At 41.2% G+C, this 17,961-nt stretch overlaps 1 protein-coding gene across 3 annotated transcripts in view; it reads right to left on the bottom strand.

The window, feature by feature from the left end:
- Nucleotides 1-2,951: 2,951 nt before the first annotated feature.
- ATP6V1H (ATPase H+ transporting V1 subunit H) overlaps nucleotides 2,952-17,961 on the bottom strand; it is a 64,377-nt gene continuing 49,367 nt past the window's right edge. For all 3 annotated transcript variants that reach the window (XM_007168610.3, XM_007168609.3, XM_057532475.1), the window contains 2 exons: nucleotides 17,358-17,471; nucleotides 2,952-3,433 (listed from right to left, as the gene is read on the bottom strand). In XM_007168610.3, the coding sequence (XP_007168672.1) occupies nucleotides 3,373-3,433; nucleotides 17,358-17,471 (175 nt within the window). In that variant the 3' untranslated portion in view covers nucleotides 2,952-3,372. The remainder of the gene's footprint in view (nucleotides 3,434-17,357; nucleotides 17,472-17,961) is intronic.

Raw genomic sequence — 17,961 nt, 5'->3', positions numbered from 1 at the left:
CTATAAATCTGGTATTTGTGACCGTCCAGGTACAATGTGTGGGAACAAGCTTTACCTGCCAGTGAGATGTCCCTTTCACACATCTTTTAAAATATAAGGGTCAATAAAACCCAAAAAAGAAGTTTTCCACACAAAAAAATTTGTTTTTAAACAATAAAACAAGTTAAAAATAATTTTTAAATGGGTAGAGGACTTGAATAGATATTTTTCCAGAGAAGACATACAGATGGCCAAGAGACACAGGAAAAGATGCTCAACCACACTAATCATCAAGTAAATGCAAATCACAACCACAATGAGCTATTACTTCACACCTGCTAGAATGGCTATTACCAATAAGACAAGAGAAATAAGTGCTGGCGAGGATGTGGAGAAAAAGAGAACCGTTATGCACTGTTGGTGGGAGTATAAATAGGTGAAGCCACTATGGGAAACAGTACGGAGTTTCCTCAGAAAGTTAACAACAGAATTGCCATATAATCCAGCAATTTCACTTCTGGGTATTTAACCAAAGGAAATGAAAACATTAATTCAAAAAGATACCTGCACCCCAGTGTTCACAGCAGCACTATTTACAATTGCCAAGATATGGAAGCAACCAAAGTGCCCGTCAATAGACGAATGGATAAAAATGTGGTGTATATATACAGTGGAATATTACTCATCCATAAAAAAAAGAAAATCTTGCCATTTGTGACAACACAGATGGACCTAGAGAGTATTACCCTAAGTGAAATAAGTCTGACAGAGAAAGACAAATACTGTATTATTTCACTTATACGTGGAATCTAAAAAACAACAAATAAATGTAACAAAATAGAAACAAGAGTCATAGGTACAGAGAACCAACAGGTGGTTGCCAGAGGGGAGGGGACGGGGGAGGAGAGAAACAGGTGAGAGAGGTACAAACTTCCAGTTGCAAAATAAGTGAGCCACAGGTATGATGTGTACAGTGTGGGGAATAGAGTCAATAATTATGTAATATCTTTATATGGTGACAGATGGTAACTAGACTTATTGTGGTGATCACTTTGAAATGTATGGAAATATCAAATCACTATGTTGTGTAACAGAAACTAACACAGTGTCGTAGGTCAATTGTACTTCAAAACAAACAAACAAGCTCATAGAAAAAGAGATCAGATGTCTGGTCGCCAGAGGTAGGGGGTGGAAGGAGGGGGGTTGGATGAAGGTGGTCAAAGGTACAAACTTCCAGTTATAAGATAAATAAGCACTAGGCTATAATACACAATATGATAAATATAACTAACACTGCTGTATGTTATATATGAAAGTTGTTAAGAGGGTAAATCCTGAGGGTTCTCATCACAGGGAAGAAATATTTTTTGTTTCTTTAATCTTGTATCTATACGAGATGATAGATGTTCATTAACCCTACTATGATCATTCCATGATGCATGTTAAGTCAGATCATTATGCTGCACACGTGAAACTTACACAGTGCTGCATGTCAATTGTATCTCAATAAAACTGGAAGGAAAAGAAAAAAAGAGGTGATTCTCAGAACAGATTTGGAATTTGATACTTGGGTACCCAAATATGGTTTATAGCTTGTCAATGGATAGAATAAATGATTAGCTGGCCTTTTTTAAAAAAAGGGTTACCTACTTGGATTTTGTTTGTCAGAGTTAGAACTCCACTCTGTTAGTGTTTGCAGTTTACTTGAAAGTGTAAGTGGCATTATATTTATAGGAGGATTTAATCACTGAATGTTAAAAACATTAAGCACAGAAAAAAATGAAAGTGATTGTTTTGTAACTGTTGTAAGTTCTATAAGCTGAGTGTAAAGATTTAAAAGGAAAAAAGTGCCTAGAGATAGTTAATTTTAATATTTGGGATAATAATTAAAACATGGGCATGGGAGTATTGCTCCCCATGTACAAAAGCACTTCTTGGGGATTAGAGCACCAATGATTTCCACCAGGATGACTATCTACTTTATAACTACAGGGCTATGCAAAATGAAACTAAAATCAGAAAGTATGACATCAGAGAATCAACGTGTTCTTACGAAATTCAGAAGATTTCACTGTCTCTGGTTACCAGAACTTCTAGAAATTGAGTGTCTTAAGAACCTAATAACTTTGCAAACCATTAATACCTTAACATGAAAACTGATCCTTTGCTAATGCAGAATCTGTAATTCCACTGGCTAGTATTCTTCCATGTTTAAGAAGTAAAAATGTCTAGGTCTAAGCACTTTTAAAAAGTTAGAACTTTCAGTCAAGAAAAAATTGGTTTGATCAGACTACCTATTTTCTTGGAAAATAGGAAGTCAACTCTAAGAAAAATCACTGAGTCACATGAACCCACTGACGACCATCATTTCAACTAACTTTTCCCACAAGATCTCTACGTTGAAAATGAGACAATCTTTCATCCTTAAACAGGAGATGGATCCTATGAGTGTCTTTCTGTAGAAGAAAAACTTATCAAATAAACTGTCTATTAGCCTTACAACCTTTACTCAACAACTCAACATTCAGAGAACTGCTAGGAATGAAAAGTGAAAATAAAATGAAAATGAATGAAAAATGAGACTCAGAGAGACCAGGCGATAAGATTAAAAACAAAAGGCTCAGATCTGGGGGAGGTGGACGTACAGGCCGTGGATGCCCCACTGAAGGCCTGGCGTTCCAGAATAAGGGGTGGGGCTGGGGGTGGGATAAAATGTCTACTGGCAACATTTAAACCAAAGCGTATTAAAAGAAAATAGACTTGAGGTACCAAAGTCCAAGAATAAAAGTACAGGAAATCAATGAAAATAATCTAAAGCTAAAATTCCTCACTGTGCTCCATAAGCAAATCTTCTAGACCACAGCAGCACGTCGAGTTAATTTAACATTTTAAAGTTCTCTGAATGTTAGCAGAGGATTGCCGCAATGTGTATGTGTGGATGGATGGATGGACGGACGGAAGACAGAGATACATATAATTTCAAAACATTTATTTACCATTCACTATTTTTGCAAATACAATTCTCCCAACTTGGTTGGGACAAGAGGTATTTGTGTTAAAGGCCGAGTCAGGAACAAGGAAAGACAAAAACATATTTGGAGTGAGAATCCTTTAATAATTCCATATGCATTCCCAGAGAACAATAAATACAGAAATTACAAGCAGTATATGTAACAGTAATTTTTTCCTTAGATACAGAAAGCACCCACTTTAATACAAAGTAATGGGCAAACACTCGTATTGAAATCAGCACTGGGGAAAGCTACACAACAGAAGAAAATGACACGTAAAATGAGAAATTGTTTGCTCTCGACCCTAATCACTGCGACTCACACTCCAGGTCTTCTGCCCCGGGGGAAGGGGCGGCTGGAGACCCCGAGGCTGAGCGCCCGTTCAGCTCCGGGCAGCTGCAGTCTGCGGTTGCTCAGACTGGAGCTGTTTACCAAGATATTCCCTGAAACACAGGAAGGAAATAGCAAGGGAGATTAGAACTGAAACAACAAAGAATCTCTTTCAAAATTGAAGGACAATATACACTGTCGTCTATGCTTACTTTAACATCTAAAAACTAGTAAATAGCCCCAGAAAACTAATCTTGTCCAAATTTCAAAAGTACCTGTACTGTATGAATTTTAAACACTCCATGAACCACAGACAAACAAGGCATGACACACACAAACAAGTAATTCTGCATCCGATCACTGGCAACGTCTGCTTTCCTGTTTAGAGAGTCGTGTCTGCTGTCACCACTTCTGCAATCTAACAAGTTCAAAATCAACGTACGGAGGATTCCAAGTAAGTGGCCCGATACATAAGAAACAAATTTCCTGACGTTAGAAAGTACAAGTGTTTATCTCTAAGGATTTATCCAAGAGCACATGAAAACAATCACTGAAAATAACATCCAGAATCACGACACTTAATCAGAGCTACTAGTTACGCAGCACTTACTCTGCACTGGCAGAGTCTGAAACCTTCACCAAGATGGTCCTACTGAACCCACAGAACAATCATGAGAGCCGAGAAGCAGTATTCTCATTTTACAGATGGGCAACTGTGGCTTAGAGCAGTGGTCTCCAAACGTTTCAGGTGACATTCTACTTCAGAAAATTATTCGAATGGTCTGTGTATACTTCGCTCTAAATTGCATACAGATACCACCGTTGATCCCAGGACAGAAAACAATCTTTTCCCTATTTTCCTATGAAGGATTTGCCTAAACTTTTGTTTTTGAACTACCTAATAAGGACCAGAAAAAAAGAGATCTTTTAAGAATATTTAAAAGATTCCCTCCTGTTAAAAGGGAAAAGCTTGAATTTTGGAATAGGGACCGGGTTTACATTCCAGAGCCTGGCAAAGTTGCCCGGAGCTCACGCCGTGAACCACCAGGTGGGTCTAGTCCCTTGGGGCTGTGGTTCATCTCCCGTACCAGGACCCAACTAATACTCAGGGGACAACAGTGAATACCGGGATGTGGGGAAGGTACCTGATTTCCTCACACAGGAGGCGTTGCTGAAGTAGGGTCACAGCAGGAGGATGAAAACAGAGGGAAGAAGAGTTGTTCCCACAGAGAATTTAAAAACACACTCGGGGATTCCCTGGAGGTCCAGTGGTTAAGACACCGCCCTCCACTGCAGGGGGCGTGGGTTCGATCCCTGGTCGGGGAGCTAAGATCCCACATGCCTCTCGGCCAAAAAAACCAAAACATAAAACAGAAGCAGTACTGTAACAAATTCAATAAAGACTTTAAAAATGGTCCACATTAAAAAAAAAAAAATTTAAAAACAAAAATCAAAAAAATAAAAACACGCCCAGCCATAGCTTCCTCCCCAATGTCTTCTGCTCTTGTTTTCCTGGTCAAAGGTCTTTATTACAGATAGATAATAATGCTCCACCCACTACACTCTCATTTTCTCCCTGCATACAAGGTGGCCACGGGGCATTCCCCTCCTCACAACCTTACTGCTCGGGGAGTACAAAAACCAGGGCCCCCTTTCCTTGTCTGCTAAGTAGGGTTTATGCAAGCTAGGATTTAAGCGAAGGACAAGAACACACATAGATGTAAAGGGTTCAACTAAAAACCCGCACATCAAGAATCCCAGATGGAACTCTGTGAGCCCTACTTGAGGTAGGTCACAGGATACCAAGTCTACTGGGAGAAGAGCCCAGATGGGACCCGCGGACAGAAGAATCAAATTCCTCCTCAGGCTTTCCTGAAATTGTTGTTTGCTATGGCATGTGGGTTGTTAAATTCAGAGGGAGCCGAACCGAGGCGCAACTGAAAAAGATCCTGTCCTACAGAGAGAGGACCCAGCCTGAGCGAAGCTTTGGAGAAAATCTGCTCCTGGGTTCGTCTTGTAAAGGGTTGTGGTTTGCTGCCCCGACATCAAATGTGGTCAATTAAAACATTCCCGAGATTCACCCAAGCTGCCTCTGAGTCCTGTGTGACCCCAGGCACGGGGCAGTCCGGACACCAGGGGCCTGGGGCTGGGAACACAGAAAGGCGGCTATGTCTGCACTTTGGTACCGGCCACCGTGGAAACCTGAGTACAGGGGTGCCCACCCTTATCCTCTCACCTCTGCAGCGTCCTGGGAGTGGGCATTCTCATCTCCATCGACAGGGGAGGGAAAGCTGCAATCACCTGCTCAGGAGCAAAGCGGGCAGGTGCACGGGCCGGGGCTCAGGTCCATTCCTCTCTCTACTGTGAGGCTGCCAGGCCTCCAAAAGGAGGCCAGAAAGGTGCAGAAAGCAGACATTGTGCCTATCTTTAGAGTAGGAAATAATAACAGGTGTGAATAATTTCTTCAGGTTAAGGTTACATCACTGTCAGGCAAGAGAAAAGCGACTATGGACTTTTCTTCAGAGGATGACAATGTGTCTCTAACAGGACTCCAGAAGAGCTACTTAAGTGAGTTAATCTGAGTACTGAGTCAGTCTCGCTAAACACGAAGATCAATACAATAAAAATTTAACTCATAATTCACCCAAAGGGTATCCGATTTGTACCAGCAATCTACAGGAGCTGGACATTAATTCTTTGCTTCTACTACCTAAGAAGCAAAATTTGAGAAGTGTAATATTTTCTTCTCTTTAATCTTCATCCATGACTTTGTAGGGGAACAGAATTTGCCACCCAGTATGTGTTTCTTCAACATGAGGATTATTTTAGGCTGATTATTTTTTTAAAAAACAAAAGCCTTGGCAAGTTCGCTTCTTACCTGCCCCTTAACTGCCTGAAGAACTCAGACAAAGGCCTTGGTCCAGGAAGGGCACTGTCACCGGAGATCTACAAAGCACACGGGTCGGCGCTGGGGGGAGCTACACAGGGCCGGGAGACCAGAGTCCTCTGTGTGTCCCACTGTCCCTGCGGGCCCAGCAAGCATCTGTCACCAAACATCCACTTTGCCACCTCTGTGTGAACTGCCTTCTCCCCGTTGAAGTCCCCCCCCTGCACCCCCTTCTCCTTCTCTCAGATGTCATATAGTTTAAAGTTGAGTTATTCCTCCAGCTTTTATCATGATTCTGAGTATTACACACAAAGCAAATTTTTTTTTTAATTTTTATTTATTTATTTATTTATTTATGGCTGTGTTGGATCTTCGTTTCCGTGTGAGGGCTTCCTCTATTTGCGGCAAGCGGGGGCCACTCCTCATCACGGTGCGCGGGCCTCTCACTATCGCGGCCTCTCCTGTTGCGGAGCACAGGCTCCAGACGCGCAGTCTCAGTAACTGTGGCTCACGGGCCTAGTTGCTCCGCGGCATGTGGGATCTTCCCAGACCAGGGCTCGAACCCGTGTCCCCTGCATTGGCAGGCAGACTCTCAACCACTGCGCCACCAGGGAAGCCCGCAAATTTTGTTTTTATGAACCGATTTTCCTATGTAAAGCCACGAACCACGTAAAAATCACAGTGCTCCAAGGTCATCTGGATTTTCTCCTATGTTTTCTTCTAGGAGTTCTGTGTTTTACATTTAGGTTCATGATCCATTTTGAGTTAGTTTTTGTGGATGTCCAGTTGTTCCAGCACCATTTGTTGAAGAGACTACTTTTGCTCCATTGTATTGCCTTTACTCCTTTGGCAAAGATCAGTTGACTATATTTATGAGACCCTATTTCTGGGCTCTCTGTCCTGTTCCATTGATCTATTTGTCTACTCTTTCACCCATACCCATACTATCTTGATTACTTAGCTTTATAATAAGTCTTCAAGTCAGGTGGTGTCAGTTTTCCAACTTTGTTCTTCTCCTTCAATACTGTGTTGGCTATGCTGCGTCTTTTGCTTCTCCATGCAAACTTTAGTATCAGTTTGTCGATGTCCAAAAAAATAACTTGCTGGGATTTTGATTGGGATTGCATTAAATTTATATCAATAGATCAAGTTGAGAACTAACATCTTGACAGTATTGAATCTTCCTATCCATGAACATGGAATCTCTCTCCATTTACTTAGTTCTTCCGTGATTTCATTCACAGAGTTTAACAGTTTTCCTCATGTAGATCTTATACATATTTTGTTGAATTTATACCTAAATATTTCATTTTGGGGAAGTGCTAATGTAAATGGTATTGTGTTTTTAATTTCACATTCCACCTGTTCATTGCTGGTATATAGGAAAGTGATTGACTTTTCTGTATTAACCTCATATCCTACAACCTTGCTGTAATTGCTTATTAGTTCCAGGACATTTGTTTGTTTGTTTGTTTTTATCAAATCTTTAGGATTTTCTATGTACATGATCATGTCATCTGCAAGCAAAGGCAGTTTTATGTCCTCCTTCCCAATCTGTATACCATTATTTTCTTTTCTTGTCTTAATGCATTAGCTAGAACTTCCAGTACAAAGGAGTTGTGAGAGGGGATCATAGTATTCCCTTATTATCCTTCTACTTTCCATGGGATCTGTAGTGATGTTCCCTTTTTCATTTCTGACACTAGTTAATTTGTGTCTTCTCTTTTTTCCTTCATTAGTCTGGCTATAGGCTTATCAGTATCATTAATTTTTTCAAAAAACCAGCTTTTGGTTTCCTTGATTTTCTCTACAAATCTCCTATTTTCAGTTTCCTTGTTTTTTTGTTCTTATTTCTTTTCTTCTGCTTACTTTGATTTAATTTGCTTTTTTCTTCTCATTTCCTAAGCTGGAAACTTAGATTACTAACTTTTGAACTTTCTTCTTTTCTAATATATGCATTCGGTGCTATAAATTTCCCTCTAAGCACTGCTTGCACTGCATCTCACAAATTTTGAAAAGCTGTATTTTCATTTTCACTTAGTTCAAAATATGTTTATATTTCTCTTGAGATTTCTTCTTTGACCTATGTGTTATTTAGAAGTGTGTTGTTTAATCCCCACATATTTGGGGATTTTCCAGTTATCTTCCTGTTATTGATTTCTACTTTAATTCCACTGTGGTCTGACAGCTGACACTGCATGATTCCTATTTTTTAAAATTTGTTAAGGTGAGTTTTATGGCCCAGAATGTGGTCTGTCTTGGTGAATGTTCCATGTGGACTTGAGAGAAATGTGTATTCTGCTGGTATTGGATGAGGTAGTCTATAGATGTCAATTCTATTCAGTTGATTGATAGTGTTGTTGACTTAACTGCGTCCTTATTGATTTTCTGCCTGCAGGATCTGTCCATTTCTGAAAGGGGGGTGTTGAAATCTTCAACTATGATAGAATTCATCTATTTCTCCTTACAGTTCTATCAGTTTTTGCCCCACATAGTTTGATGCTCTGTTGTTAGGCATATACATGTTAAGAATTATAATGTCCTTTTGGAGAACTAACCCCTTTATCTTTGCAGAATGACCTTTCTTTCTTTTTTTTTTTAAAGCTTTTAAATTTATTTTTATTTATTTATTTATTTATGGCTGTGTTGGGTCTTCGTTTCTGTGCGAGGGCTTTCTCTAGTTGTGGCAAGCAGGGGCCACTCTTCATCACGGTGCGCGGGCCTCTCACTATCGTGGCCTCTCCTGCTGTGGAGCACAGGCTCCAGACGCGCAGGCTCAGCAATTGTGGCTCACGGGCCCAGTTGCTCTGCGGCACGTGGGATCCTCCCAGACCAGGGCTCGAACCCGTGTTCCCTGCATCGGCAGGCAGACTCTCAACCACTGCGCCACCAGGGAAGCCCCAGAATGACCTTTCTTATCCCTGATAAACTTTCCTTACTTATAAGTCTGCTTTCTCTGAAAGCAATATAGCTACTTCTGCTTTCTTTTGATTAGTGTTAGCATGATATATTTTTCTCCTTTCATTTACTTCTAATCTATATGTGTCTTTATATTTAAAGTGGGTTTCTTATAGGCTACATGTAGTTGGGTCATGCTTTTTGATCTGCTCTGATGACCTATCTTTTGCTTGGTGCAGTTAGACCATTGACATTCAGAGTGATTACTGATACAGCTGGATTAATATCTACCATATTCATTTCTGTTTCCTATTTGTTGCCCTTGTTTTTTTGCTCCTATTTTGGTCTTCCACTCTTTTTCTGCCTTTTGTGGTTTTAATTCAGCATTTTATATGATTCTATTTTCTCTCCTTTCTTACTCAGCATGTCAGTTATATTTCTTTTTTTACTTTTTTTAGTGACTGCCCTAGAGTTTGCAATATATTAATTTACAATTAATCCATGTATATTTTCAAATAGCACTATACCACTTCATGGATAGTGTGAGTAGCTTGTAATAACCAAATAATCTTAATTCCTTCCTCTCATCCCTTGAATCATTGCTGCCACTTATTTCACTTATATATAAACATACGTAAGCAATGTGTGTAAAATACATATAAGCGTACATACTCAAGGATATTGTTGCTATTAGTTGTTTGAACAAACTTCTATGTTATATTAGTTAGGAATAAGAAAAATAAAAGTTTTTATTTTACCTTCAGTTGTTCCTTCTTTGATGCTCTTCCTTTCTTTACATAGATCTGAGTTTCTGACCTATATTATTTTCCTTCTCTCTAAAGAACTTTTTTTCATATTCCCTGTATGGCAGGTCTACTGGCAACAAACTCCCTCAATTTTTGTTTATCTGAGGAAATCTTTATTCCTCCTTCACTTTTGAAGGATAACTTCACAGGGTCCAGAATTTGGTGAGTTTCTTCTCTCAACATGTTAAATATTTCACTCCACTCTCTTTTTGCTGACATGGTTTCTGAGAAGTCGGATGTAATTCTTATCTTTGTTCCTCTATAGGTAAGGTGTTTTTTCCCCCTGGCTTCTTTCAGGATTTTTTTTTTTTTCACCTTCGATTTTCTGTAATTTGAAAATTGCATGTTCAGGTGTAGTTTTTTTTTAGTTTTTATCCTGCTTGGTGTTCTCTGAGCTTTCTGGATCTGTGGTTTGGTGTCTGACATTAACTTGGGAAATCCTCAGTCATTACTGTTTCAAGTATTTCTTCTGTTCCTTTCTCTCTTTCTTTTTCTGATATTCCCACCAGATGTATTTTACCTCTTTTGTAGTTGTCCCATAGTCCTTGGATATTCTGTTCCATTATTTTAGTCTTTGTTCTCTTTGCTTTTCAGTTTTGGAGGTTTCTATTGATATATCCTCAAGCTCAGAGAGTCTTTCCTCAGCCGTGTCCAGTCTAACTAATAAGTCCATCAAAGGCATTCTTCATTTCTTTTACAGTGTTTTTGAGCTCTAACATTTCTTTTTGGTTCTTTCTTAGGATTTCTGTCTCTCTGCTTAACTTGCCCATCTGTTCTTGCTTGCTGCCTACTTTATCCACTAGAGTCCTCAGCATATTAATCCTAGTTGTTTAAAGTTCCCAGTCTGATCTTCCAACATTACTGCCATGGCTGGTTCTGATGCTTACTATGTCTCTTCTTCTTTTTTTTTTTTTTTTTTTTGCTTTTTGGTATGCCTTGTACTATTTTCTTGATAGCTGGACATGGTGTGCTAGGTAAAAGAAACTGCTGTAAATGAACCTTCTGTAACCTGGCGGTGAGGTGAAGGAGAGGAAGCTTTCTGGAGTCCTTTGATTGGGTCTCAGTCTTTCTTGAACCTGGGCCTTGGGATTGTGAACTTCATGAGTGTTCCTCAGGGTTTTTTTCTACCCCTTTGGGTGGGACAGGATGATTAGAGCCAGCTAGAGTTGGTTATTTCCCTTCCCCAGGTCAGTCAGACTCTGATGACACCCCAGCAGGCTGGGCTCTGGTTAACTAGTTTCCCCTGAGTGCAGGCCTTGTTAGAATGGAACAATAGTTAGAACTATATCAAAATGGTTCCTTTCCCCTCCCCCTGCCAGAAGGCCAAGGGAATTTTTCTCAGATATTTCTTGTGGAAACCTGGTCTGGCTTCTGGAGAGAAATCACCCCATATGGTGGGGGCCCCCCATGACTGGCTCCCCTGGAGTTTTTAATCCTCAGACTTGTGCACACTGAGCCTCCTGCAATTCAGCAAGCACAGTGCAGCTCTCCTGCCAGGCACTGGTCCCCCGCTGGGCTCCACGTGTGAGTCCTGCTCAGGTAAGCCACAACTCCCTGTATTCACCTGCCTCTCCAGTCTCGCCCTACCTTCTCCCCTATGGATCCAAGAAGGATTGTTGATTCTTTCAGTCTGTTCAGCTATTTACTTGTTGTTCAGATGTAGTGGCAACTTCCAAACTCCTTACATGCATAACCGGAAACCAGAAGTCCCTCCTTTTCATTTTAAATGCTGGTTCCAGATCAGCAAGTAGTTACAACAAAAAGCGATCTGTACAATGCAGAGTACGCCCCTAAATGACCACACTACGTGCAAATCTGGTTAATGTGCTGTGTGGGAGAAATGTCTGTGCTGTTAGAAGGACTCTTAAGAAGATAGTATGCAATAAGCAAAGTCCATGTTTAGCACTTATTATACACTCCTTTTTCTTTAATTATATTTAGAATGTAAGATTCTTACATGAGAATTCCTCCACTAAAAATATCATAAGAATAATGTGGAAAACTCCAGGTACCCAAAGAGAGACCACAATTTTCTAAATTAGTTTTGGAAAATGTTAAACCCAGAAATGTCATATGTTTATTTAAAATCACATGCAATGTTTTGGTAACATGATTATTAATGCTAAAAAGTTAAAACTTACATAAGGGTTTTTTTCCTTCAATTCTGTTCATAAGTAACTGTTTTAATCACTGCATTTATGGCTATGTACTACTTACAGAACAACTAAAATATCCTAAGCAGATGTAAAGATCCGAGAATAAAGTAGTATCACCCACACCCTCGGCTTGCTGCGTTCCTCTCTATTTACCTACACGTGAAAAACCTAGAGAGGGTGACACTCTTATAACTTATTATTCTGCTTGAAAATAGGTTGAAAAAGAAGCTAGAAACAAAGAGAAAATACTACAGGAGATCCTCTACCTACAAAATTCAGTGTTTCTTTCCTGAGGTCCTAAGCTGTCCATATGCACATATTGCTGCTTCTGAATTAGAGGCTGATGACATTTAAAATCATTCGGTAGGAGAAAAATGATGACATTTTATGATGTTAAATTATAATGTATAAACTGAGGGTCTATATAAAAGTTCTCTAAAGTAAGCTGTCACTGTTTACATATTTTGCCAAATTTAAGAATATAAAAATCCAGCCCTGCTCAAAAGAACAAGGGACATACCAGGAACTGCACATGGGGACGGGAAGATCAGAGCCTGCACATGCCACTTAGCAGAGCTGTGGCTAGGACTGACCCGCTCGAGGCCCTCTGAACTGAGGAGACCCCAGTGTGTGCCCACCACACACCCCAGCAACTCCATTCAGCCCCCCATGCCCCACCCACATCAGTCAGGGTTACACGTAACCCACGCGTCATTCCACGTAAACACAGGTGTTAAGTGGAAGGGAGAAACACTGGCTACTCTAAGTCCTGCAGTTCACGGAAATAATTCTGCAATCAGTCATAAAATCGTGAAAAAGAATTAAGTAGCATTTTCACATGATATATAACTCTATACTCCATGTTCTATAAACCAGGGATAAATCCTTCTCTACATTATCAAGAAAAGTAATATTTAACTCCCTAGAGCAGAGTCTAAATCAAGACCCAGTTCCATGATATTGTGAGTATCCAATTTATACTTAATATGTAATTTTTAACTTAAAACCAAAAAAAAAATTCTCCTCAGTAAAAAAGAAATGTTGGGCTTCCCTGGTGGCGCAGTGGTTGAGAATCTGCCTGCCAATGCAGGGGACACGGGTTCGAGCCCTGGTCTGGGAAGATCCCACATGCCACGGAGCAACTGGGCCCGTGAGCCACAATTGCTGAGCCTGTGTGTCTGGAGCCTGTGCTCCGCAACGAGAGGCCGCGATAGTGAGGGACCCGCACACGGCGATGAAGAGTGGTCCCCGCTTGCCACAACTAGAGAAAGCCCTCGCACAGAAATGAAGACCCAACACAGCCATAAATAAATAAAATAAAATAAATAATAATAAAAAAAAAAAAAAAAAAGAAATGTTAACTTTACGATATCCAAAATTACGATTTAGTCTAATCAACAGAAACTGGTAATAATGCAATGCCAAAAATCTAAAAATCATTTATGGTAGAAAAAAGTAAAAAAATCAAGAGTGTGCTGGAAATCTGGAAACAGCCAGGGAGGGCCTCAGAGCAAAACAACAACAGAGAAAACGTGCAAAACTGTCAGGAAAAGTTGCTGCTGCCATTCAGACAGACTTTTATTCTACTTTTACCCATGGTTGTATTTTCACTATTTTCAACTAATTTATTTCACCGTGTTGTACTAAAATATACCCTTTCTAAAATTTTGTTTTAATTAAATCAAAACAAACAAAATGTTGAGAGGAAACCAAGTCAACTGTGTTTTCAGGTTTTATTTAGTGTGAAACATCTTTCAGACACCAGTACCATGGTTTAGGTTAAAAAGCCTCTATTTCAGGAAAGTAGAAAGGCAGACTTTACCAGCATGATTTACTGAAGGCAACTTGGTTACGTGCATAAAGATACTGATTCAAAATCCTTTTACATTTGGGGATAACTCTGCTGAAGATTGACTTTCCAATGGCATTCTATTTGGTCTCACACTGATCTGATGTTGAAATAAATTGCTATTACTTGAGCAATTTTCATTCTCTGGCACAAAGTGCCAGAGAAATGCGTATGTCACAACGAAAGATACAGGTCACATGTGAATTCTCATCTTTATATGAAAATTCCTTTTTTAAATAAAGTATAGGAAAATGCTGACACTAAGCTTCTCCATTAAAGGGGATTTATCATAACTAAAACATTAAAGCTAAAATAGCTTGGCACATAATTAGAGAGAAGGGGGGAAAAGGATATTCTCTCATCAGCTAGTCAATGACAAAGAGCAAATAAACCAGTTTCTGGCTATAAAGACAATTTACTTTTCCTTTTGTAATCGTACATCAAAAAATTTACTGAGACCAAATCAGATTCCTAAATTCAAGGAAAAGTTTTCAAATTTTAAATGTTTCATCTTTAATGCATGATCATTTGCACAATAAAAATTCTTAACCAAAAAATTTTCTCCACCGGCAAAGGGAAAATTCCCAGTCAACATCCTATTCCACACCCAGCTTTTTCCACATTAGAAATATACATTACAGAAAAAAAAGGGGGGGGGGGCTTCCCTGGTGGCGCAGTGGTTAAGAATCCGCCTGCCAATGCAGGGGACGTGGGTTCGAGCCCTGGTCCGGGAAGATGCCACATGTCACGGAGCAACTAAGCCCATGTGCCACGACTACTGAGCCTGCAAGCCACAACTACTGAGCCCACGAGCCACAGCTACTGAGCCTGCAAGCCACAACTACTGAGCCCACGTGCCACAGCTACTGAAGCCCGCGCACCTAGAGCCCGTGCTCTGCAACAAGAGAAGCCACTGCAATGAGAAGCCCGCGCACCGCAACAAAGAGTAGCCCCTGCTCGCCGCAACTAGAGAAAGCCTGCACGCAGCAACGAAGACCCAAGGCAGCCAAAAATAAATAAATTAATTAATTAAAAAAAAAAAACTAACAATAAATTCTTCAAGAGAAAGAACTATTAAAATGAAGTTGTTTTTTATTAACAAAATAAGAATTATGCTTCAACAGCCCTACTTTCAACAAAAGGGGAAAATAAAACTGTATTTAATGGAAACTTCAGGAAAATATCTGTCAAATACAAGCTCACTGACTGCAACAGCCTCCAACTCTATTAAATGCCAACATTCTGTAAACGAACTTCATGAAAGAAACAGAAACAAACCAAGAGAGAGAAAATTACTAAATAATTAATTTACGTTGAAAAATGTGGCTCAGGGTAAAGTAAAAGGAGGAGGGAATCCAGTGGAGTATTCTCTAGTTTCCTGACAGACTTGGAAGATTTTCCTCTGCTAAATAGTAGATAAAAAACCATTTCTGAGTGCCCTCTGCCTTGATCCCATTCTTCTTGCACAGACGATATGAAAAGAGTAAAAACACTTTCAGTCCATCGAGCGCCGCGAGCACCAGCTCTGAAATCGATCCCCAATCCATCTACCGCTTGGTACCAACTGTCACCATTCTAGTCCACGGCACGAGCCATCCCTCCCCACGGCCACAACGAGAATCTACGGAAACGGTCTTCCTGCTGCCAGACTCGCCCCCAACCATCCACTCTCCGCAGAGGAGCCTGTGAGACCTTTCAAAATACAAATCAAATCCTGTCACTCCCCTGTTAAACCCTTAATCATGGCTTTCAACTCATCCAGCAGAAGGACCCAGCAGACCCTCGGCGATCAGATGGCGGCCACCTCGCCGCGCCCGCCTCCCTTCATGCTGGCCTCAGCCGCTCCTTCAGCTTCCGCTCTGAGCCCCAGCGCGGCGGGCGGCTGTCTGCGGTGGGGACGGGGCGCCATGCGGCACGCTGAGCCGCGTCCCCGGCCGCGACCCACCAGCTGCCATTAGCGCCGCCTCCCGGCCCCCAGCTGTCACATCCAAACAGGGCTCCAGGCGCTGCTCTGAAAGGAGCCAAGCTCCCGCCTGCTTCCTGGTCCTTTCCCCTCCCGTTCCCTCCACCTGAAATCCAACCCCCAACACTGGCGGTGGGTGACTGGTTCCTTTCCATCACTGTCTCAGCCTGGCTGCTGGGACTACTCAGAAAGGCCACCTCTCATCACCCACTTCCATCACATCTGTCGCCTGGAGCCTAGGGTAACAGGGTACAAATTAAGTGCTCAGAGAGCAGCTGCTGGAAGAAGGCATAAACGTCAGCATTCACGAGAAAAGTGCGTAAGCGGCAGGATCCTAATATTTAATACATGATGTCACGGCGGCAATCCTGGACCCTCTCCTATCCTGTATCTGCCTGCACCTTTCACACGTAAGCATCTGGATGTGCCGTTAATCTGCCCTTTGGAACTATCAGTAGCATCACCGTCAGTTAGCGCATCTTTCCCATTGGAACTATCAGTAGCATCACCGTCAGTTAGCGCATCTTTCCCATTGGAACTATCAGTAGCATCACCGTCAGTTAGCGCATCTTTCCCATTGGAACTATCAGTAGCATCACCGTCAGTTAGCGCATCTTTCCCATTGGAACTATCAGTAGCATCACCGTCAGTTAGCGCATCTTTCCCATTGGAACTATCAGTAGCATCACCGTCAGTTAGCGCATCTTTCCCATTGGAACTATCAGTAGCATCACCGTCAGTTAGCGCATCTTTCCCATTGGAACTATCAGTAGCATCACCGTCAGTTAGCGCATCTTTCCCAAGGGTGGGGAATAGAGAGGCATCTGAGCTCAGAAGAGCGCGGAACAGCCAACCTACTGCTAGAACAGCCACGGCCGAGTCCAGGGTTGTCCGCTCACAGACACAGATGGCTCACCATTGTATCTAAGCAGTCACTCTAATTTATCTTGTTTTGAGTACAAAAAGGTCAATCATTTTGATTTAAAAAATAAAAGCAAGAGAAAAAATATGATTCTGGCTACTATTTCAAAAGCAAAAGGCTGTAACAGATGAAATGTGAGAGCTGAATCTTAACTGATCAATCAGCTTTTACTGTTTTCATGTGAACTGGTAAAAATCCATTCAGGTTAACCGTACGCCGAACAGTTAAACCCTGCAAAATTGTAGCGTCTCTAATCAATAGTCCAGCTGAATTCCATTCAACTCTCAAAAAACGTATTCACCTGTCGTAATGGTCCTTTTAGTTACTTCTGGAGTTGTTTCTGATACTAGTACTTTGAATATACATTTCTTCAGAACATTAATGCAGCTGTTTTTTCTAAATTATCACATCACTGCTCTGAACGGCTAAAATGTAGTTCTAGGTATTAATCAAAATCACTGCTGTTAAAAGCCACCACTCATCGGAGCCTTTCCACAAGAACTTCTGGACGGGGACGCGAGGCCCAACAGGGCAGCGGGGGGCGGGCAGCACCTACCAGTTGTGCACCATGAGCTTCTGCACGGCCAGGAGGGCGTTGTAGCGCACCTGCTGGTCCTCGTGGTGCATGTGGTTCATCACCAGCTGCTTCCCGCCGAGCTGCTCGATGACCCTGGGGGCCAGAAGCCACGTGGTGAAGACGCTGCCGCTACTTTCAAATGCAAGCTGTTAGCAGAAAGCCCCAACTCCGAACTGCCCAGTGGTTTTACAAAGAAAAGTTACCATACAGGTAAGTAAACCAACACACGTGTCTTTTTTTAAATATCATTTTCTCCAAATCACAGATTTAAAGTTTTTATATATTTTCTCTTGAATCCCTAATGATAAATCCAATTGTTATTCTCATTTTCTAGTCTGGGCAAATATCATCAACCTGGACTGTTGCAGTAATCTAGATGACAGTGTTCTAGGCAGTTGAGTATTAACTTCTTTATCACCAGTATTTGTGGCTTGCTTAAAAACCAGTATACTGAATACCACCTTATGTCTGAAGTAATATCAGATCAATATTAAGCCCAGCAGTGGCCATGCTGTGAACCAGATACGGGCTCAGATGCAGACAGCAGAGAACATGAGGTTAAAAAGCACCCCGTAGGAGCCAT

This window comes from Balaenoptera acutorostrata, chromosome 17 (assembly GCF_949987535.1).
Source record: "Balaenoptera acutorostrata chromosome 17, mBalAcu1.1, whole genome shotgun sequence".
NCBI classification, from domain to species: Eukaryota; Metazoa; Chordata; class Mammalia; order Artiodactyla; family Balaenopteridae; genus Balaenoptera; species Balaenoptera acutorostrata.
This window is presented reverse-complemented; position numbering and strand designations above follow the sequence as displayed.